The 24,650-nt window shown below is 42.5% G+C and overlaps 2 protein-coding genes across 3 annotated transcripts; both read left to right on the top strand.

The window, feature by feature from the left end:
• Nucleotides 1-3,941: 3,941 nt before the first annotated feature.
• LOC106603543 (cytoskeleton-associated protein 2) lies at nt 3,942-8,372 on the top strand. Of its 2 annotated transcripts, none has more exons than XM_014197376.3 (7): nt 3,942-4,056; nt 4,344-4,412; nt 5,503-6,317; nt 6,423-6,777; nt 6,860-6,911; nt 7,083-7,347; nt 7,527-8,372. In XM_014197376.3, exons 2-7 carry the CDS (start codon nt 4,374-4,376, stop codon nt 7,801-7,803), a joined length of 1,803 nt encoding a protein of 600 aa, XP_014052851.3. In that variant the 5' UTR covers nt 3,942-4,056; nt 4,344-4,373; the 3' UTR covers nt 7,804-8,372. The 2 variants fall into 2 exon arrangements, with proteins under 2 accessions (XP_014052851.3, XP_014052852.3); XM_014197377.3 differs by having other exon boundaries at nt 3,944-4,056; nt 6,423-6,762.
• Nucleotides 8,373-18,051: 9,679 nt separating this feature from the next.
• Nucleotides 18,052-23,460, top strand: LOC106603542 (52 kDa repressor of the inhibitor of the protein kinase). Its single transcript, XM_014197375.3, has 5 exons — nt 18,052-18,306; nt 18,860-18,980; nt 20,939-21,046; nt 21,164-21,200; nt 21,412-23,460. The coding sequence occupies exons 1-5, from the start codon at nt 18,218-18,220 to the stop codon at nt 23,301-23,303; spliced, it is 2,247 nt and encodes a 748-aa protein (XP_014052850.2). The 5' UTR covers nt 18,052-18,217; the 3' UTR covers nt 23,304-23,460.
• The last annotated feature ends 1,190 nt before the right edge of the window (nt 23,461-24,650 follow it).

The raw sequence follows: 24,650 nt of genomic DNA on the forward strand, positions 1-24,650 counted from the left end.
TAATCCTAGATTCTGTATCATTCAAAGCTTTCCTTTCAGTGGAATATAGAATAACTTTACAAGATTGCCTAGCAGAAGGAACCTGGTCTCTTTGGAAACATGCCTGAGGCTACTAGGTTTGATGGCATCGGCTTTAGTAGTTATTTGGATTTTTGAATATGAGCGGGTTTCAACGATGGGTCTCTTCTCCAGGTCTGAGTGTTTGAGGAATGGTGCACTAAATCACAGACAGTGCAATTCCAGTGCTCTGTCCCAGTAATCCTGTCGTTTCTACAGGAAATATTAGAAAAAGGAAATGCCTTTTCTACTATTAAGGTATATCTAGCAGCTATTTTGGCTTGTCATGTGAGTTTTGGGAGCACGACAGTGGGTCAACACCCCCTTCTTGCCTGTTTTATGAAGGGTGCATGTCGTTTGAGTCCGGTGTCCAAACAGCTTGCCCCGTCATGGGATTTATCAATTGTTTTGGATGCTCTATGCCAACAGCCTTTTGAGCCCCTGAATCAGGTGGAGCTAAAGATGCTTCATTTAAGACTGCTCTATTACTAGCATTGGCCTCCGCCAAGTGTGTAAGTGACATTCACGCACAATTTGCACCCAGTAACAAATCAAATCACATTTTATTGCTCACATATACACGTGATTTGGTATCATTGCGGCCTAACTCCTCTTTATCCCAAAGATTATTAACCCATCTTTGATATGTCTTCCCCTTGAGCTGGTAGCTTTTTATTCCCCACTGTTTTTCTCTCTGGAATATCAACGGTTTTATATGTTGTGCTCTGCGCATCTACATGGACAGGACTAAGGGATTTAGAAAATGTGATCAGTTGTTTTGTTTCCTGGGCGAAACCTCACACAGGTAAAGCGCTCACTTAACAATGCCTCCCTCACTGGATAGTGGAGGCTATCGCTTTGGCCTACACAAGTAAGGGTCTTCAGTCTCCTGCTGGCCTACGGGCTCATTCCACTAGAGGAATGGCTACGTCCTGGGCTTTATTTAAGGGCATATCTATCCAAGATATTTCTCTCAGCAGCGAGTTGGCCTTCGCCTCATACATTTGCGAAGTTTTATAGGCTCGATGTCACTGCACTGACCCTGTTATGTTATGTGTAGGATCTTCTGAGGGGCAAAGCCCATTTGTGTGATACATTGCACAGGGCAGTCGGTCGTCAGGATAAGCTTGTCTGGCAATACAGGGGTCAGTATATCCCATAAGTGAAATAACGAAATTAATACTTGTAAGAGAACTTTAGGTTACGACTGTAACCCAGGTTCTCTGATAGTATGAGTGAGGTATTTCACTTATGGGGTATACTGACTCCTGTATTATTTTTGAAAGACTCAGATACACTGCGTTGGACCTTTTTTATAGGGTAGGAGGGACACCCTTCCCCGACACGCACGTCTCGACGTCCAAACAATCATGGCTGGCGTAGTGTAATAAAGGCTTCTGACGAATACGCTGGGGACGTATCCCATAAGTGAAATACCTCACTCATACTATCAGAGAACTGGGGTTAAGGTCGTAACCTAAAGTTTTTCAAAGCCAAACCCACCACTGGTGTTGCATGGCCAAAGAGCTCTATTTTAATGTTATCTGACCAAAGCACCGGTTCCAATCCAAGTGCCAATGCCATTTAGCAAACTCCAGGTGGTGCTGTGATCAGTTGACATACAAATAGAGCTCACTCTCTCTCATTCAAAGGGCTTTATTGGCATGGGAAACATATGTTAACATTGCCAAAGCACGTGAGGTAGATAATATACAAAAGTGAAATAAACAAATGAACAGTAAAAATTACACAAGTTCAAAAGAATAAAGTCATTACAAATGTCATTACGTGTATATATACAGTGTTGTAATGATGTACAAATGGTTAAAGTACAAAAGATAAAATAAATATGGGTTATTTACAATGGTGTTTGTTCTTCAGTGGTTGACCTTTTCCTGTGGCAACAGGTCACAAATCTTGCTGCTGTGATGGCACACTGGTATTTCACCCAGTAGATATTGGAGTTTGTCAAAATCGGGTTTGTTTTCGAATTCTCTCTCTCTCTCTCTCTCTCAAATGGAGGAACTTATTTAGAATAGTGAATCTGGTGATTTGCTTACATGCTACTGTATTGACCTAGGTCATTTGTGTAAGTGATTTTTATAAGTTACACTGCTCAAAAAAATAAAGGGAACACTTAAACAACACAATGTAACTCCAAGTCAATCACACTTCTGTGAAATCAAACTGTCCAGTTAGGAAGCAACACTGATTGACAAATTTCACATGCTGTTGTGCAAATGGAATAGACAACAGGTGGAAATTATAGGCAATTAGCAAGACACCCCCAATAAAGGAGTGGTTCTGCAGGTGGTGACCACTTCTCAGTTCCTATGCTTCCTGGCTGATGTTTTGGTCACTTTTGAATGCTGGCGGTGCTTTCACTCTAGTGGTAGCATGAGACGGAGTCTACAACCCACACAAGTGGCTCAGGTAGTGCAGCTCATCCAGGATGGCACATCAATGCGAGCTGTGGCAAGAAGCATTGCTGTGTCTGTCAGCGTAGTGTCCAGAGCATGGAGGCGCTACCAGGAGACAGGCCAGTACATCAGGAGACGTGGAGGAGGCCGTAGGAGGGCAACAACCCAGCAGCAGGACCGCTACCTCCGCCTTTGTGCAAGGAGGAGCAGGAGGAACACTGCCAGAGCCCTGCAAAATGACCTCCAGCAGGCCACAAATGTGCATGTGTCTGCTCAAACGGTCAGAAACAGACTCCATGAGGGTGGTATGAGGGCCCGACGTCCACAGGTGGGGGTTGTGCTTACAGCCCAACACCGTGCAGGACGTTTGGCATTTGCCAGAGAACACCAAGATTGGCAAATTCGCCACTGGTGCCCTGTGCTCTTCACAGATGAAAGCAGGTTCACACTGAGCACATGTGACAGACGTGACAGAGTCTGGAGACGCCGTGGAGAACGTTCTGCTGCCTGCAACATCCTCCAGCATGACCGGTTTGGCGGTGGTTCAGTCATGGTGTGTTATTTCTTTGGGGGGCCGCACAGCCCTCCATGTGCTCGCCAGAGATAGCCTGACTGCCATTAGGTACCGAGATGAGATCCTCAGACCCCTTGTGAGACCATATGCTGGTGCGGTTGGCCCTGGGTTTCTCCTAATGCAAGACAATGCTAGACCTCATGTGGCTGGAGTGTGTCAGCAGTTCCTGCAAGAGGAAGGCATTGATGCTATGGACTGGCCCGCCCGTTCCCCAGACCTGAATCCAATTGAGCACATCTGGGACATCATGTCTCGCTCCATCCACCAACGCCACGTTGCACCACAGACTGTCCAGGAGTTGGCGAATGCTTTAGTCCAGGTCTGGGAGGAGATCCCTCAGGAGACCATCCACCACCTCATCAGGAGCATGCCCAGGCGTTGTAGGGAGGTCATACAGGCACGTGGAGGCCACACACACTACTGAGCCTCATTTTGACTTGTTTTAAGGACATTACATCAAAGTTGGATCAGCCTGTAGTGTGGTTTTCCACTTTAATTTTGAGTGTGACTCCAAATCTAGACCTCCATGGGTTGATAAATTGGATTTCCATTTATTATTTTTGTGTGATTTTGTTGTCAGCACATTCAACAATGTAAAGAAAAAAGTATTTAATAAGATTATTTCATTCATTCAGATCTAGGATGTGTTATTTTAGCGTTCCCTTTATTTTTTTGAGCAGTGTATATAAAATGCCTCCCTATCCCATCTGGGGTGTTGCAGGCAGCCAGTAGTTTAGGAATTCTATTATGGTTCAAACATTCAAAAGTGCAGATGGATGCCTTCTCAGATGAACCCGCCCAGACCCTCCTCCAAAATGTCCCATGACCTCATCTCGAGACATTCGATTGGCTAAAATGAGTTTCCCCTGACAACATCCGGACCAATCTTATTTGCCATTATACAGCGCGAAAGTTGAATGGGTTTGTTTTGTGAGAGACGTTTTAGCTTTTGTCTGTGCCCGTCGGTTTTCCTCTTTGTTTGTCTACAATACATTCAATAACAAGGTACGTTCGCTAGTTAAACCTTCTGGATTGAAATTTACACCCGACTTGATAGTTTTCCAGCAACTTCTTACGCTCTGTTTCCAGTTAACTACCTAACGTTACGGGTTGCAAGCCAACGCGGTCGAAAAACGTTAATAATATAACATAGTATCACTAGTTACTAAACTGCTAGTTATGTAGTCAGCTAGCCGTAAAAACGTACGTTTTAGAATCAGAATTCCTTGTAAAAACTTTCCCCACAAATATTCTAACTCTGTTACTGATCACCTATATTTATATTTTTTTAGGGCAATAAGGGCCTTTTGTGCCGGAAGAAAATGGCCACAGTTACAAGAAAGAACACCAACTTAAAAAAGGTAAGGTAAATATGGGTGCGTTCGTAAATTGTCTCTGGCTATGTAATCCGATTTCAGAGCAGAATTACTGATGAATTTACGAACGCCCAACACCCGTTGAATATGGCGGGTGTCAGTAAACGTCGGGGAAAAAACGTAATTAAATTTTCAGCAGCACAGTCACCAACGGTCTGGATAACATGAAAACAGCCTAACCAGCTCTGCTAGGGCGAGGAAAATGGTCAGTGTGGTGTGTTCTCATTTTGTGTCTAGAAGTAGTTACCAAGCTAGCCAACGTTAGACAGTTAGCTTGGGTGCTTGACTGCAGTTGTGAGGTCAGAAGGCTTGGATCAATATTTTACATTTACATTTTAGTCATTTAGCAGACGCTCTTATCCAGAGCGACTTACAGTAGTGAATGCATACATTTTTTTCTCCGTACTGGTCCCCCGTGGAAATCGAACCCACAACCCTGGCGTTGCAAAGACCATGCTCTACCAACTGAGCCACACGGGACCAAATCGAGGCTGGTCTCAGATTGCGTCCAAAATGTCAGCCTAATCCCTGTATAGTCCACTACCTTCAACCAGGGCCCCGGATACAGGGAGCAGGTGTGGACTTGGTCAAAAGTAGTGCACCAAATATGGAATAGGGTGCAATTTCAGACAGCTTCAGTAGTTCAAACAGTTTAGGTAATCGATTGCCCTCACCTCATCATGGCTGGTGTAGTCTACAATTTCGGTACAAAGGTTACTGGACTTAATGGTGCCCAGGTTCTGCTGATTGCTCTTCCTGTTGCATGCGTCCTTGTAAATCATATAGGGGGTACCCGTCTCAGTCTGGGACTCAATAATGGCATGCCACACCTGCTGGGCCTTCACCACCCGCTTGACCCGACCCTCCTGCTCATACCTGGTATCGATCAACTTGCCATTGCGTTCAGTGTGCGCTCTGATCGTTCGAGGGCTAAACGCTCTGAATTTACTAACGCACACTGGCACTCCAGATTGAATTTACAACCCCCACCCACCCAAGTGTTTAGGGGTTGGACTATCTATGTATTATGTCTAATTTATCTGTGTTGTTTCTTTGTCCTGTCTGCTATTATTAGGGCAACAAAGAGAATGCCAAACCAACAAGTGGATCCACTAAGTGTTTAATTACCAGAGCTGCTCCTACTAAAACAGTGGCTGCTCAATCTGCTCCTCTGCATTCCAAGAGCAATAAAAAGGAGGACTTGGGAAAGGGAGAGAATGCTCTAAAGAAGGTCAAGACGGAGCAGAAAGATGTGATGGCAACAACCACTGGCGATACGAAGAGACGCAACACCTTGAGCCAAGCCTTTCTCACCAAACAGGCTGTCAGACAGAGAAAGCTGGTTGCAGAGGCCCCAAAGCCTCCAGCTACCGTCCCAGTTAAACCTGTTCCTGGCGCATACAAAGGCAAGGTTGTCCAATCCAAAATAAGCTCCTTCAGGAAGCCTAGTGGCCTGGAGGGAGGGCTAGAAAGCAAAGCAGCTACGATGACCGCTGTGCCCAAAGCTAAGAGCCAAAAGCCTGGAAATTTGACAAAGTCCAAATCCGTTGCTGATTTGCCTGGGCGTTGCACGTTTAAGCCCCCCCAATCATGTCAACCCTCAAGATCCAAGTCTGTGTCCAATGGGCCTCCTCCAGTCTCCAAGTGTCCAGTCTCAGCTATACGCCGTCCCATGGGCGTTCACTCTGCAGTCCCTCCTTTCAGAACTGCTCCATTTACCACAGCTCGCCCAAGCTCCACTAGGTCTGCCATGATATTTAAGGGGAAAGAGCTACCGCAGGGCACCAAGCCTAAGATAACAGTGGCAACTGACAAGAAGGTTCACAAGATTCCAGTTGCCAGCACCCGAAGCCAGTACAGGGCTAACACAGAGACTGCTGAAGAGAGAAGGTTTGCGATTATTATTTTTTAAATTACATTTATGAAAATTGTCATAACTTTTGGTACTTAGGTCAAGTGCTCAAAATTGTTTTAAGTTATGTTTTTGATTCCCAGGACAAAGCTGGCAGAGTGGCTGGCATCCAAGGGAAAGACTCTGAAAAGGCCTCCCATATCAGCAGTGGCACCCCCAAAGTCTAAACCATTTCTGCAGCCAGAGCCTGAAGTGCACCCAGAATCCACAGCTGTCTCTCAACTAAAGACCAATGTTGCACCTCAGCCCGTTGACCAGGAGCCACAACAACCTGTTGATGAGCCTGAACCGACTGTTTGGCTTAAAAACGACCAGGTGGTCATTGAACAGGAGGCAGCCTGTGCCTCAACTCCACTGACAATGAACACGACATTGGACCTGCTTGACAACTCTGATACAGATTTTCTTCCTGTTGATCCAGAGGTCAGAATGAATGATGTAAGAAACCTATATACGGTTGTTTTATTCATCAAAACTCTTAAATATAACCTCATTGCCTCTGTCCTATGTCTTATCACAGATTGTGGTCAACCTTAGTGATGCATTGGAGAAGCCCTCAGCATGTGTGGATGGTACATTTTGTGGTTAATGCATTTACATTCACAGCGAACACAAATACAGACAAATTTACTGCTCATTTGACGTCTGCCTAATTCAAATTATGCAACACAGACTCAAATCGTGTAAGTGATGAACTTGTTAACTGTACTAACGTGTTATGTTCATTGGTGTTTCTGTTTTAGAAGACCCGAATGAGAAAAGGGATGACTCTATAAAGAAAATGGTGGAGAGACTGACAAATAAGGAATTTGAAGAAAGGAATGAGTCTCCTGTGAATAAGGATGTTGAACTGAAGTGTGAAGTAGGAGAGGGAGCTTCAGAGCAGAAAGTAAGGAAGGGTTATATTGATGAAGTTCATGACGACGACTGTTTGATGGAGACGACACCAGAGGCAGACGGCACATCGGTGGTGAAATACAGTGTGAAGACAACTCCATACCTGCAAAGGTGAGATTTCTTGTCTTTAGAAATACCTGCTGTAATCCTGTTATAACATCACTTCCATTTATAGCAACTTCTGGAGGTCATGGAGAACAGCACTACTTTATGTCTCTATATTGAAATGTATAAACTGACATGGCTTTCAACTAATCACAGAATGCTGGCCATCTCTTTCCCCCTTCTAGTGTTAAGAGAAAAATTGACGGTGAGGCATGTGCAAGTGGTTCCAGGCAAAAGAGCACCATCAAGGATCTGAAGTTCCTGACACCAGTCCGTCGTTCCTGTCGCATCCAGCGAACGGCATCCCGCCTGCCTGGGATGCTGACAGACCATGACACCTGTGTGTCCTCGCTGGCTGAGCTGGTGAAGCTGGACGACGATGCCAACGCCTACATCTACAGGAGGAACCCTGCCCTTCTGGAGGACCTGCCTGGCCATCCCAAAGACCTGGAGAGGTTCTGAGTCTTTGGATGAGTGTGAAGAAGAGGCCTGAAAAGGAAGATAAAAAAAATAATAATAATATTAATAATTTTGGAGTTGATTGGCACTTTACAGAAGGGATATTAAAATAATGAAAATATATTATTTGCTATTTTACATAATATTTGTTAATCCAAATTGTGATAATATGGACTGTGTGGCAGACTAATATTACTGATCCACTAAGACTGGGTGCCTCAACTAGGCATGCCTTTTTGTTCTTCTGTTTCTTATTTCTCTTTGTGTTGTCACTTCTCATAATGAAGACTGGTTTGCTATACCTTGATCTTCTACACCTATTTTATTTGTTATTGTATATATTCTCTGTTTTTATGAATGTATTGTTTGTTCTTTTAATGGCAGAGTTGATATGTTAATATCTACCACAGTTTTACCATAGATTTAATAATGTACAACACCTTTTATCGGCAAATCTGTGTTGCCCATCAAGGAAAAGTGACATATTTCTTTTTAGCAAAATGGGTGTCTGGTAGAATTATTGCTGTTGCAATTTTAAATGGGAAATTCCAATAAATTGACAACTCACTGGATGCAACTTGCCTCTTGATAGACAGTAATGCTACCAAACAAGTTTTAGAGGGCCGAACATGAGCGATGTCAGAACTCTTTAAAAATGGCGTGTGTTGATTGAGCAGGAATATCTTTAACCAAACAACAGGTGTAAGCAGAGTTTCTACACCAAGTCAATGAGAAGTGAAAAATTATTCCTTAGATAATTGTCATGATTAACGCTGTCTTAAATAAAATGGTTAGCTTTTCAGGAGTCTTATGGCTTGGGGATAGAAGCTGTTAATAAACCTTTTGGGCCTAGACTTGGCCCTCCGGTACCGCTTGCTGTGCGGAAGCAGAGAGAACAGTCTATGACTAGGGTGCCTGGAGTTTTGGGCTATTTTTAGGGCCTTCCTCTGACACTGGTATAGAGGTCCTGGATGGCAGGAATCTTGGCTCCAGTGATGTATTGGGCCGTACTTACTACTCTCTGTAGTGCCTTGCGGTTGGAGGCCGAGCTGTTGCCATACCAGTCAGGATGCTCTCGATGGTGCAGCTGTAGACCTTTTTGAGGATCTGGGGACCCATGCCAAATCTTTTCAGTCTCCTGACGGGGAATAGGCGTTGTTGTGCCCTCTTTACAACTGTCTTGATGTGTTTGGACCATGACAGTTTGTTGGTGATGTGGACACTAAGGAACTTGAAGCTCTCAACCTGCTCCACTACAGCCCCGTCGATGAGAATATGGGTGTTTGCTCGGCCCTTCTTTTCCTGAAGTCCACAATCATCTTTTCCCTGATCACGTTGAGGGAGAGGTTGTTATCCTGGCACCACACTGCCAGGTCTTTGATCTCCCTATAGGCTGTGTCATTGTTGTCAGTGATCAGGCCTACCACTGTTGTATCATCGGCAAACTTCATGGTGTTGGAGTCGTGCTTTGCCATACAGTCATGGGTGAACAGGGATTACAAGAGGGGGCTGAGCACGCACCCCTGAGGGGCCACTGTGTTGAGGATCACCGCGGCAGATGTTGTCACCAACCCTTACCACCTGGGGGTGGCCCGTCAGGAAGTCCAGTTGCGGTATGCAAATTGGTGTGGGTCTAGGGTTTCTGGGGGTAATGGTGTTGATGTGAGCTATAATCAGCCTTTCAAAGCACTTCATGACTACAGACGTGAGTGCTTCGGGTCAGTAGTTATTTAGGCAGGTTACCTTGGTGTTCTTGGGCACAGGGACTATGGTGGTCTGCTTGAAACATGTTGGTATTACAGACTCAGCCAGGAACATGTTGAAAAATTTCAGTGAAGGCACTTGCCAGTTGGTCAGCGCATGCTCGGAGTACGCGTCCTGGTAATCCGTCTGGCCCCGGAGAGCGTGATCAGACTGTCGTCTGGAACAGCTGGTGCTCTCATGCATGCTTCAGTGTCGCTTGCCTCGAAGCGTGCATAGAAATAATTTAGCTCGTCTGGTAGCCTTGTGTCACTGGGCAGCTCATGGCTGTGTTTTTCCCTTTGTAGTCCATAATAGTGTACAAGCCCTGCCACATCCGATGAGCGTCAGAGCCGGTGTAGTAAAATTCAATCTTAGTCCTGTAATGCCTGTTTGATGGTTCGTCGGAGGGCATAGCTGGATTAGAGTCCTGCTCCTTGAATGTGGCAGCTCTACCCTTTAGCTCAGTGTGGATGTTGCCTGTAATCCATGGCTTCTGGTTGGGGTATGTACATACGGTCACTGTTGGGACGATGTCATCGATGCACGTATTGATGAAGGCAGTGACTTAGGTGGTGTACTCAATCCCATCGGAAGAATCCAGGAACATATTCCAGTCTGTGCTTGCAAAACAGTCCTGTAGTTTAGGATCTGCGTCATCTGACCACTTCCGTATTTAGCGAGTCACTGGTACTTCCAGTTTTAGTTTTTGCTTGTAAGCAGGAATCAGGGAGGGAGAGCTTTGTACGCGTCTCTGTGTGTGGAGTAAAGGTGGTCTAGAGTTTTTTTTTAATCTGGTTGCACACGTAACAGGCTGGTAGAAAACGTATTTAAGTTTCCCTGCATTTAAGTCCCCGGCCACTAGGAGCGCCGTCTCTGGATGAGCATTTTCTTGTTTGGTGCCGAGAGAGGCATTATTTTAACTCATTCAAAGAGGAGACAACTTTATTGATATAAGTAAGGAAATGGTCATCACATGCATGGAACTTCCTTCCATCTCATATTGCTAAAATAAACAGCAAACCTGGTTTAAAAAACGGATAAAGCAACACCTTGCGGCACAACGCCTCCCCTATTTGACCTAGATAGTTTGTGTGTATGTATTGATATGTAGGCTATGTGGCCTTTTTAAAAAATATATGTAGTTCTGTCCTTTAGCTCTTCTTGTCTATTGATGTTCTGTGTTATGTCATTCTGTATGATGTTTCGTGTTTGGTGTGGACCCCAGGAAGAGTACCTGCTGCTTTTGCAACAGCTAATGGGGATCCTAATAAAATACCAAATACATATTTGCACACAGGACACCTCCACGTCCCCCTCTCTCAGTGCCACTGGGCTTGTTCGACATTGCAGCCAACAGTGAAAGCTTGTGTCATAAATAACTAGTCATTATTTGTAGGTCAGTCAGTCACAATTGAACCATAATCCATTTAAGCAATAAGGCCCGAGGGGGTGTGGTATATGGCCAATATACCATGGCTAAGGGCTGTTCTTAAGCACGATGCAACGCAGAGTGCCTAGATACAGCCCTTAGCCGTGGTATATTGGCAATATACCACAAACCCCAGAGGTGCCTTACTGCTATAATAATCTGGTTACCAACGTAATTGCAGCAGTAAAAATAAATGTTGTCATATCCTTGGTATACAGTCTGATATATAATGGCTTTCAGCTAATCAGCATTCAGGGCTTGAACCACCAAGTTTATAATACGATTTTGAACCTCCAGAAAGGAAGAGAGGCCCATCTGTCTCCCTCCCGCAGGTGGCATGTTTTCGTTGTTTAGCCCACCAAGCAAGGAGTTTTTGTATGGAGGTCAATGAGTGTCGAATTTGGTCAAGAAAAAAACGAAGGGCTTACTTACTAAGTGAGGTTTATTTGATCGAATACACGTTTCGTAATGCTTAAATTAAGAGTGTACCGATATACAGTACCAAGCAAAAGTTTGGACACACCTACTCATTCAAGGGTTTTTCTTTATTATTCTACAATGTAGAAAATAGTAAAAATGAAGACATCAGAACTATGAAATTATACATATGGAATTATGTAGTAACCAAAAACGTGTTAAACAAATCAAAATATATTTTATATTTGAGATTCATCAAAGTAGCCACCCTTTGCCTTGACAGCTTTTCACAATCTTGGCATTCTCTCAACCAGTTTCATGAGGTAGTCACCTGGAATGCATTTCAATTAACAGGTGTGCCTTGTTAAAAGTTAATTTGTGCAATTTCTTTCCTTAATTCCTTAATGGGGTAGACAATCTGGACCCTCTCTTTCCAAAATTATCCTACGAAATTGTTGCAACCCCTATTACTAGCCTATTCAACCTCTCTTTCGTATTGTTTGAGATCCCCAAAGATTGGAAAGCTGCCGCAGTCATCCCCCTCTTCAAAGGGGGAGACACTCTAGCCCCAAACTGTTATATACCTATATCCATCCTGCCCTGCCATTCTAAAATCTTCGAAAGCCAAGTTAATAAACAGATCACAGACCATTTCGAATCCCACCGTACCTTCACAATGCAATCTGGTTTCCAAGCTGGTCATGGGTGCACCTCAGCCATGCTCAAGGTCCTAAACGATATCCTAACCGCCATCGATAAAAGACAGTACTGTGCAGCCATCTTCATCGACCTGGCCAAGGCTTTCGACTCTGTCAATCACAGCATTCTTATCGGCAGACTCAACTACCTTAGCTTCTCAAATGACTGTCTCACCTGGTTCACCAACTACTTCTCAGACAGAGCTCAGTGTGTCAAATCGGAGGGCCTGTTGTCCGGACCTCTGGCAGTCTCTATGGGGGTGCCACAGGGTTCAATTCTCGGGCCGACTCTTTTCTCTGTATATATCAATGATGTCGCTCTTCCTGCTGGTGATTCTCTGATCCACCTCTACGCAGACGACACCATTCTGTATACATCTGGCCCTTCTTTGGACACTCTACAAACAAACCTCTAAACAAGCTTCAACGCCATACAACACTCCTTCCGTGGCCTCCAACTGCTTTTAAGTGCTAGTAAAACTAAGTGCATGCTCTTCAACCGATTGCTGCCCGCACCCTCCCGCCCGACTAGCGTCACTACTCTGGACGGTACTGACCTACAATATGTGGACTACTACAAATACCTACGTGTCTGGTTAGACTGTGTAGTCTCCTTCCAGACTCACATTAAGCATCTCCAATCCAAAATTAAATCTAGAATTGGCTTCCTATTTCGCAACAAAGCCTTCACTCATGCCGTCAAACATACCCTCGTAAAACTGACTATCCTACCGATCCTTGACTTCGGCGATGTCATTTACAAAATAGCCCCCAACACTCTACTCAGCAAACTGGATGTAGTCTATCACAGTGTCATCTGTTTTGTCACCAAAGCCCCATATACTACCCACCACTGCGACCTGTATGCTCTGGCTGGCCCTCACTACTTATCCGTCGCCAAACCCACTGGCTCCAGGTCATCAATGACATTGACCTCATCCCGTCAGTAGATGATGCCTTGCTATTCCTTAAAAGTGCCTTCCTCACCATCTTAAATAAGCATGCCCCACTCAAAAAATGTAGAACTAGGAATAGATATAGTCCTTGGTTCACTCCAGACCTGTCTGCCCTTGACCAGCACAAAAACATCCTGTGGCGTTCTGCATTAGCATCGAATAGCCCCCGTGATATGCAACTTTTCAGGGAAGTTAGGAACAAATATACACAGGCAGTTAGAAAAGCTAAGGCTAGCTTTTTCAAACAGAAATTTGCATCCTGTAGTACTAACTCAAAAAAGTTCTGGGACACTGTGAAGTCCATGGAGAATAAGAGCACCTCCTCCCAGCTGCCCACTGCTCTGAGGCTAGGAAACACTGTTACCACTGATTAATCCACTATAATTGAGAATTTCAATAAGCATTTTTCTATGGCTGGCCATGCTTTCCACCTGGCTACCCCTACCCCGGTCAACTGCCTGGGCACCCTCCACAGCAACCCGCCAAAGCCCCCACCATTTCTCCTTCACCCAAATCCAGATAGCTGATGTTCTGAAAGAGCAGCAAAATCTGGACCTATACAAATCAGCTGGGCTAGACAATCTGGACCCTCTCTTTCTAAAATTATCTGCTGAAATTGTTGCAACCCCTATTACTAGCCTGTTCAACCTCTCTTTCGTATCATCTGAGATTCCCAAAGATTGGAATGCTGCCGCAGTCATCTCCCTCTTCAAAGGGAGTGACACTCTAGACCCAAAATGCTACAGACCTATATCTATCCTACCCTGTCTTTCTAAGGTCTTCAAAAGCCTAGTTAACAAACAGATTACCGACCATTTCGAATCCCACCGTACCTTCTCCGCTATGCAATCTGGTTTCAGAGCTGGTCATGGGTGCACCTCAGCCCCTCAAGGTCCTAAACGACATCATAACTGCCATCGATAAGAGACATTACTGTGCAGCCGTATTCATCGACCTGGCCAAGGCTTTCGACTCTGTCAATCACCACATTCTTATTGGCAGACTCGACAGCCTTAGCTTCTCAAATGATTGCCTCGCCTGGTTTACCAACTACTTCTCTGATAGAGTTCAATGTGTCAAATCGGAGGGCCTGTTGTCCGGACCTCTGGCAGTCTCTACGGGTGTGCCACAGGGTTCAATTCTCAGGCCGACTCTCTTCTCTGTATACATCAATGATATTGTTCTTGCTGCTTGTGATTCTCTGATCCACCTCTACGCAGACGACACCATTCTGTATACTTCTGGCCCCTCTTTGGACACTATGTTAACTAACCTCCAGACGAGCTTCAATGCCATACAACTCTCCTTCCGTGGCCTCCAACTGCTCTTAAATGCAGGTAAAACTAAATGCATGCTATTCAATCGATCACTGCCCACACCTGCTCGCCCGTCCAGCATCACTACTTTGGACGGCTCTGACTTAGAATACGTGGACAACTACAAATACCTGGGTGTCTGGTTAGACCGTAAACTCTCCTTCCAGACTCACATTAAGCATCTCCAATCCAACATTAAATCTAGAATCGGATTCCTATATCACAACAAACCATCCTTCACTCATGCTGCCAAACACACCCTGGTAAAACTGACCATCCTACCGATCCTCGACTTCGGTGATGTCATCTATATAATAGCCTCCAACACTCTACTCAACAAACTGGATGCAGTCTATCACAGTGCCATCTGTTTTGTCACCAAAGCCCCATACACTACCCACCATTGCGACCTGTACACTCTCGTTGGTTGGCCCTCGTGTCATACTCGTCGCCAAACCCACTGGCTCCAGGTTATCTACAAGTCTCTGCTAGGTAAAGCCCCGCCTTATCTCAGCTCACTGGTCACCATAGCAGCACCCACTCGTAGCATGCGCTCCAGCAGGTATATCTCACTGGTCACCCCCAAAGCCAATTCCTACTTTGGCCGTCTTTCCTTCCAGTTCTCTGCTGCCAATGACTGGAACGAACTGCAAAAATCTCTGAAGCTGGAGACTCATATCTCCCTCACAAGCCTTAAGCACCAGCTGTCAGAGCAGCTCACAGATCACTGCACCTGTACATAGCCCATCTGTAAACAGCCCATCTATCTACCTACCTCATCCCCATACTGTATTGATTTATTTATCTTGCTCCTTTGCACCCCAGTATCTCTACTTGCACATTCATCTTCTGCACATCTACCATTCCAGTGTTTAATTGCTATATTGTAATTACTTCGCCACCATGGCCTATATATTGCCTTAACCTCATTTACACTCACTGTATATAGACTTTTTGTTTTCTTTTGGTCTACTGTATTATTGACTGTATGTTTTGTTTATTCCATGTGTAACTCAGTGTTGTTGTATGTGTCGAATTGCTACGCTTTATCTTGGCCAGGTCGCAGTTGCAAATGAGAACTTGTTCTCAACTAGCCTACCTGGTTAAATAAAGGTGAAATAAAAAAATTGCCAGCACGCACATCTAGAAATGTTATGTATTCTAACATGCAGTAGATGGCGCTAACACGTTTAATTCTGAAAGGTTTTACATTTTTGTTTTTTAGCTGTCACTGGCTGTCTTTTTTTATTTTATTCATAACAAATCAATACAAAAACTACATAGGGGAACACATTTATAATTCTAACAGCTTTTTTTCCCCCAGAGTTTTTAACTGTCTTAAAATATAGTTCCATTTTTTTTGCAAGGTAATAAAATGTGGTGTTTTGCTTGTCAATTTACATTTGTGAATATAACATTTTGCCAAAATACTAATGAAAGGAATTACATAAAATTGTTTCAACTTATTTCTACCATAAGTAAAGAATCCAAGCAACACATTTCTTTGTAATAGTGGAAGATCTTCATAAATGTGTTCAATTATAAATCACCTGATGTCTTGCCACAGATTCCTTACATGAATACAATGCAAAAAAAGATGCAACACTGTTTCTGGGTGGTCATACAAAAGGTACAATATTTTTTTTTTACTTCTACATTTTTTAATTTTTTAATTTATTTTTTAAATATATTTTTTATTATGAACACAACAAATACCAACAAAAAAACCCCCAGAAATATACAAACAAGAGTATAAAACCTAACAGACAGGAAGGGGTATTACATATCAAGATGAATTTTCAATTTGTTAAATACTTTTATGGTGCATATTGCTTTTTTGTTTTTACATTTACTGATCATTTCAAAATAATATTTCAATTCTATCTTAAATAATGTGAAAAGGGTTTTATTCTCTGCCCACTTCATTTTAGGGACAAAGAATCTTCCATGAACGATAAACAAATTAACAATGAAAGTTAAATCAGGGTCCATATCATTTGGTTCAAAATAAAACATAATATCAGAGTCTTTCAAATTAACATTAATAGTTGTTTCTTTTAAAATAAAATCTTCTAACTCACACCAAAATCTTCTGACATAAGAGCAGTCCCAAAATAAATGATCAAGAGTCTCTGGGTCTCAATCACAAAATACACATTTGTTATCAATAGCTATTTTAAATCTGTGTATAATAAAGGTCTTTACAGGGTAGATTCTATGAATGAGTTTGTATGATACTTCTTTCACCTTATTAGATATACAATATTTACCAGATAACAACGAAACTTTGTTCCAGTTCACTTGTCCTAGGGCTGCATTCCAGTACATTTTAGCAGAGGGAATAGTAACATATTGACATAGTTTCCTCATATACATGTTATTACATTTATAGTTTAAAATGTCAATTCCATCTAATTGTATTGAGGCTACGAAATCCTCAACAGTTGCACTTGGAGTATTGTTATATTCTCCTAAAAGAAGAATAGCACCTTTAGGGACAGCTCTAACAACAATGTGATACTCCTCAGGAGTGAATGTAACATTGTGTGTTCTAATAAATTCTGGATAATTATATAGTTGTCCATCATTGTTCAGTAATTGTTTAACCCAAATAATGTTGTTGTCAAACCAGTTCTGAAAAAACAAATACTTGTTTTTGTATTTTATGTCTTTATTATTCCAGATTGTATACCTATGAGGGGAAAAATTGTGTTTGTACATGAGGTTCCAAGTTAGAAGTACTTGTTTATGAAAGTTTGCAAGCTTAATAGGGATTTTACCCATATCAAAGTTGCATTTGAGTAAGAATTCTAGACCACCAATTTGTTGGAATATTAAATTAGGGATGATTCCAGATGCAATCCTTATTTCTTAAATAGTTTTGCATCCATTTAATTTTAAATATTATATTAGAGGTTTTAAAATCCAGAGCATTCAACCCTCCCTCACTTTGGGTGCTATATATTACCGCTTTTCTTAAATAATGTGGTTTATTCCTCCATATGAAGATAAATAATTTCGTATCAACCATTTTAGTTACTGACAGAGGAACATCCAAGGCAAGGGAGGTATAAACTAATCTGGACAGACCTTCAGATTTTGATAAAAGTACACGTCCAGATAAAGAAAGATCTCTTAATAACCAGGAGTTAAATCTCTTTCCAATTTTCTCTACAATAGGAGAGAAATTTAAGTTGGCCCTTTCTTTCTGATCTTTGCTAACTGTAATACCAAGATATGTGATCACGTCTTTTATAGGGATATTACATACTGAGTTTAAGTCACGTCTTTTCAACGCAAATAATTCACATTTCCTATTATTCAGAGATAAACCTGACTTCATTATGATCTTTCAAAAAAAAAAAGTTTTTTGTTTTTGTTACTTCTTCATATAGTGGTTGGCAGGATAATATTTATGAATAATTTTAAAAGAAAGTTCCTTAATTTTGTTAGTAAGTATGTATGTGTGTGGCAACATCCAAACTTTTTTCCAAGTTTGGACATTGGAAGACATTATCAATAAAACCATTCCAATAAGGCATGACATAAGGTATAGTTGAAACAAGGCTCGTATATCTCTGTTGTTGAGTGGACTCCCTTCCCAATTGAAGTTGACATTTAAAACGGTTAAGGCATCCCAACGATCCCAAATAGCATTGATTATTGTGACAGACATGCGCACTGGGATGTGACGTTAGCAAAGCATTGTGGGAAGACGGTTTATTCGCGCGTCCCGTTTCCTCCAGGAGTCAAGGCCACATCTAGCACAGCAGCGCGCTCGTCTATTCTTTTGTATTTTCAGGGTAAAGTGAATATTCAAAATTACTTTTGAAAAGCAGCATATTAGCAAAACGAACAATGTCGAACTTTTGTGCTGCTCCGAATTGCACCATAAGAAGCAATGCGTCAGCATCGCCATTCTTCAGGTTTCCAAGGGACACTGAAAGGTATAGTACCAATCGGACTAAGTTGTGGTTCTTTGCTTGACATTACGTACTGTACTGTCTTTTAATTGCACGGTAATGTAGCCTAACGTTAGCTGTCAGCCAGAGATGTGCTTCGAGTAGTATCTAGCCTACTAGTTAGTTTTGCTGCATGCTCGCAGAGATAATTGCATAGCTAGCCTTTTGAGTTTTGTAAATCAGTAGGTCTTATTTTTAATACCAGAAAGCTAGCTTACTGGAGATGGCTTTCGGAATGACACAATGTTTTAGTTCGCATGTTCTTGTTAACGTGGCACAGGTGATTATACCATTGTCGTCTATGGTACTCATCACAGGAGGTTGGTGGCACCTTAATTGGAGAGCACGGGCTCGTGGTAATGACTGGAGCGGAATGGGTGTAATGGTATCAAATACAACAATTTGATGCCATTCCATTTTCTTCGTTCCAGCCATTATTATGAGCCGTCCTACCCTCACTAGTCTCCACTGAATCATATCTATGTTCAGTGATAGTTAATTGTATACATTTGACATTTGTTTTGTCTGTCATACACAGATGCAAGCAGTGGGTGGACAACTGCCATTGCAAGGATCTTGAAGATAAAACACCTGACCAGCTACACAGACACTACAGACTTTGTGTTAACCACTTTGAACCATCCATGATATGTAAAGCAGTAAGTGATGTTGGTGGACATTGGCTTAATGTTTTTTTTCCCCCTAAACGAAGCATATAAAGGTGCAACATGGAGAAATTGCTCTGTCATTTTCTGGTGGCTAAAATTGTAATGGTATAATTTCAGTTTGTCACAAAACAAGCAATGAAAGTGTAGAGGATCATTGTACCATCTAAACTGCTGTGAAATATATTTTCAATAACCAAAATATTGTATTTTCAGTTTGAAGCTGGTGTATAAAACCGAAAGTAAAAGATGCAAAAACGAAACTTAACAACAGGAAGCATATAAATGTATCACATAGAACTGACCTACTTCTTAGACTTGCGTTTAATGAGAATGATGACTAACATTTCTATGTGAATTTGGTCGTCACCCAAAAAGTTAAATATGTAGCTTTAACATTTGAAATGGATGTAGTTGAACAGAGATGTGCACCTCAGTGCTATATACCCATCAAATAGGTTAGGTTAACCTCTCTAGGGTATGTGGGACGAAATCGTCCCACCTAGTCAACAGCCAGTGGAATCGAGTGGCGCGATATTCAAATACCCTAGAAATGCTATTACTTCAATTTCTCAAACATATGACTATTTTACACCATTTTAAAGACAAGACTCGTTAATCTAACCACATTGTCCGATTTCAAAAAGGCTTTACAACGAAAGCAAAACATTAGATTATGTCAGGAGAGTACCCAGCCAGAAATAATCACACACATTTTTCAAGCTAGCATATAATGTCACAAAAACCAAAACCACAGCTAAATGCAGCACTAACCTTTGATGATCTTCATCAGATGACACTCCTAGGACATTGTTATACAATACATGCATGTTTTGTTCAATCAAGTTCATATTTATATCAAAAACCAGCATTTTACATTAGCATGTGACGTTCAGAACTAGCAAACATACCGAAAACTTCCGGTGAATTTACTAAATTACTCACGATAAACGTTCACAAAAAACAACAATTATTTAAAGAATTATATATACAGAACTCCTTTATGCAATCGCGGTGTCAGATTTTAAAATAGCTTTTCGGCAAAAGCACATTTTGCAATATTCTGAGTAGATAGCTCGCCATCACGGGCTAGCTAATTTGACACCCACCAAGTTTGGCGTTCACTAAACTCAGAATTACTATAAGAAAAATTGGATTACCTTTGCTGTTCTTCGTCAGAATGCACTCCCAGGACTTCTACTTCATCCACAAATGTTGTTTTGGTTCAAAATAATCCATAGTTATGTTCAAATATCCTCTGTTTTGTTCTTGCGTTCAAGACACTATCCGAACGGTGACGCGCGGACGCATGTCGTGACAAAAAAATTCAAAATATTCCATTACCGTACTTCGAAGCATGTCAAACGCTGTTTAAAATCAATTTTTATGCGTTTTTTTTAAAAAAAAATTTCCCTTCGTAAAATAGCGATAATATTCTGACCGGGAGACCGTCTTTTTCGTTCAAAGACTGAAAATGTAAAATGGACTCTTCTCGCGCACGCACGAACCCGTCTCATTGTTCTCAGATCGACCACTATCCAAATGCGCTACTGTTTTTCAGCCAGAGACTGCAAAGTCATCATTCAACGTTCTGGCGCCTTCTGAGAGCCTATGGGAGCCTTAGAAAGTGTCACGTTACAGCAGAGATCCTCTGTTTTTGACAAAGAGGGTATAGAAGGCCAAGAAATGGTCAGAGAGGGCACTTCCTGTACAGAATCTTCTCAGGTTTTGGCCTGCCATATGAGTTCTGTTATACTCACAGACACCATTCAAACAGTTTTAGAAACTTTAGGGTGTTTTCTATCCAAATCAAACATCAAAGTATATGCATATTCTAGTTTCTGGGCAGTAGTAATAACCAGATTAAATCGGGTACGTTTTTTAATCCGGATGTGAAAATACTGCCCCCTACCCTAGAGAGGTTAATCTCTTATCATCTTTCATATTTTCAGAGTCCTTACAGGACAAAGCTGAAGGATAATGCCACACCAACCATCTTTGACTTAACAAGCCACCTCAATAATCCACAATGTAGGCAACGCAAGAGGATTGAAGAGCTGGTATGGGTTTCTTCTGCATTTACCAAATCACAAGTCAAATACTCAGTGTATTTCTTACAATTTTTAATCGCTTCTTCTAACAGCTTGGTATTGACGGTTTCTCTCTTTCTATTGTAGAGTAAAGCTGAAGCAAGACCAATGAAAGAGAGGAAAAGTAAGTTGTGCATCCGATTTACGTTGAACAACAGTTTATTTGTTGAGGCTGTTTTACAATGTAATATGATAATAATCAAGGTTTAAATTTAATGACCAGTATATGAAGGATGTCTTTCTCTCTTCATCATAAGACAATGCACGATCACAGGACCCACAAGCAAAAAGTTACGTTAATCCTCTTTTCCCAATATTGATTTGTTTGTCTATAGAGGACTCGGTGGACCAGTCAAAGACGAACAAAAATTATGCGGAAGGTCAAGATGACCCTGAGACAAACGACACCACCCAGCTGACCTCTAAGGAGAAGGAGCACAGAGAATACCTCAAATCACTATTTGAAGTTATTGTAGTGTTGGGCAAACAAAACATACCTCTGAATAGACATACCAAGGAGGTGCAGGAGAGTAAGTGCCTTACTCCGAGCAACTTCAAGGCATTGTTGGAGTACCGAATGAATGCTGGTGGTGACGAAGCTCTTAGGAAAAGGTTTGAGATGAGTGCTATGAACACAGAGTGCTGCACCTTCACCCAGCAGATGCAGATGATGGAGGTCTGTGAGAGTTGCGTCCGTGAGGAGCTCTTACAGGAAGTCAGAGAGGTTCGCTTTTTCTCATTGGTCACTGACGATGTGGTTGAGATCTCTGGCGAGAGCCACCTCCCCATGTTCTTGCGTTTTTTGGACCAGGCCAACTGCTTGCGGGAGGAGTTTGTGGGGTTCCTTCCATTTGAGGGAGAAGATGAGACCCTGATGGAGAGGCTGCTGACTGAGGTGACAAAGAAGTGGGGTTTAAATATGGACTACTGTAGAGGGCAGGCCCACTTCAGCTCCGGTGTGCATTCTAGCAAAATTAAAGCCATTGCAACCAAACTCACAGAGATTTACCCCACAGCAGTGTACACACCAAGATCCACCTGTGCCTTAAATGCCTCACTGGCAAGTGGAGTGGCTTTGACAGGTGTTCAGATTGTCATGTCTACTTTCAAGAAGATTGAGTCTTTTTTCAATGAGGCTTCTTCATTGCAATTGGAGTTGGAGAATGCCATCTCCATTTTCTACCAGGGTAATGAAGAGAAGGCCAATGATCTGAAAGAGGCCTGCCGTACCAACTGGACAGTGAGACATGATGCATTCGAGGTGGCAGTCGATGTCCTGGAATCTCTTCTGCTCTGCATGGATAGTGTTCATGACAATGAAGATCTGAGGTGGAGTGACCAAGTCACAAATGATGCCTTGGAGATATCAGAGGCTCTGGCCGATTTTGAGTTTGTTGCAACGTTGGTTGTGCTGAAAAACACCCTGTCATTCACAAGAGCCTTTGGCAAGAACTTGCAAGGGCCAACGATGGATGTCTACTTTGCTGCCAACAGCTTAACCGCTGTGTTGCACTCGCTGAACGAGGTCTCGGATAACATTGATGTATACCATGAGTTCTGGTTTGAAGAGGCTGTTAACCTAGCCGCTGCACTGGAGATCCCGGTCAAGGTTCCCAGGCTCTACTTGAGAAAGCACCACGCAGAATCTGGAACAGAGATCCAGCCTGAGAGCTACTTTAAAGAACACCTGACCGCCCCGGTGGTGAGCCACGTCATCAATGAACTGAACGACCTCTTCTCTGAGAACCACCTCAACGCCCTGAGATGTCTGACACTCGTCCCTGCTGTCATGGGGCAGCTGAAGTTCAACACTTCTGAGGAGAACAACGTGGAGATGTACAGGAACGACCTTCCCAATGCAGACACTCTCCCCACTGAGCTGCACTGCTGGAGGGTGAAGTGGAAGCACCGGGGCAAGGTGGCCCTGCCATCCACCGTCCATGAGACGCTGCAGCTGGCTGAAGTGAAGTTCTTCCCCAACGTGCTTGCCTTCTTGAGGGTGCTCTGCAACCTGCCAGTCCTGAGCCTTGATGTCGATGGCGATGCTTCACGTAAACGCTTTCAGATGTACTTGGAGAACACACCTGACAAACACAGGTCCAAGAGTCTGGCGTTTCTGAACATACATTATAATGCCAGACATGACCTGGATGTCATGGTTGATAGTTACATTAAGATGTACCCTGAAAATGAAAGTCATGAGCAAGTATGCCAGCCTGTTGACTAAATTACTTGTTATTTTATGTTAGTAGTAGTCTGTCCTTAGCATTTGTGACCTGAGCTTACCTATCACCTATTGGATGTTTGATATGTTGAAACCACTTATTTTGGCTGTATATGTTTACCAATGCAAATATATAAATTTTTTGTTGTTGTAAAATCAATCGTTAGTTTTAAACTGCAAAAAGTATGTGGACACCTGCTTGTCGAACATCTCATTCCAAAATCATGGCCATTAATATGGATGGTGAAGCATAATTCATCACTCCAGAGAACGTGCTTCCACTGCTCCAGGGTCTAATGGCGGTGACCTTTACCTCTCCAGCCGACGCTTAGCATTGCGCAATGGAAACCCATTTCATTAAGCTCATTACAAACAGTTATTGTGCTGACATTGCTTCCTGAGGCAGTTTGGAACTCAGGAGTGAGTGTTGCAACTGAGAACAGACAATTTTTACACGCTTCAGCACTCAGCGGTTTCATTTTGAGCTTCTGTGGCCTACCACTTTGCGGCTGAGCTGTTGTTGCTCCCAGATGTTTCCACTTCACAATAACAGCACACAGTTGACCGAGGCAGCTCTAGCAGGGCAGAAATTTGACTGTCTTGTTGAAACGGTGGCATCCTATGACTTTGCCACATTGAAAGTCACTGAGCTCTTCAGTAAGGCAATTCTACTGCCATTGTTTGAGGTTGCATGGCCGTGTGCTCAGATTTTATTCACCTGTCAGCAACGGGTGTTGCATAAATAGCCAAATCCACTAATTTGAAGGGTTGTCCACATACTTCTGTGTGTATAGCTCCTTCAGAAAGTATTCATACCCTTTGACTTGTTCCACATTTTGAATAAAAAAAAATTGTGAAAAATATACATTTATTCCTTCTACAATACCCCATAATGACAGTGTAAACATGTTTTTAGGAGTGTTAGCACATTTATTGAAAATGAAATGCATTAATATCTCATTTGCATAAGTATTCACACTCGGTATGCAATATATATATCGGAATCGGCTGACATTAGCTAAAAATTTCTAGTTTAACGCCCAGATGTCAAAGCTGAGTGCATACCTATATAACGTAGGTACATGGTAAAACACAGCATTCCTAAACTAGCTCACAATGTCTGCTGTGTGGATCGAGCAGTCATTTGAAAGAGTAAAAAAATGTCAGCGAGACAACTCGAAGGCAAAGGGAAATCCATTAAAGCCAAGATAATGGAATTCATTGCCCTTGACAATCAATCGTTCTCTGTCGTGGGTGACGTTGGCTTTCGCGACTGGACGGACGATCACTACCAAGTGCGCTATTTTACAGATGTTGCACAGTAATGGCGTCACTACTATTGGCTTCATG

The sequence above is a fragment of the Salmo salar genome, chromosome 04 (assembly GCF_965601325.2).
Source record: "Salmo salar chromosome 04, fSalSal1, whole genome shotgun sequence".
NCBI classification, from domain to species: Eukaryota; Metazoa; Chordata; class Actinopteri; order Salmoniformes; family Salmonidae; genus Salmo; species Salmo salar.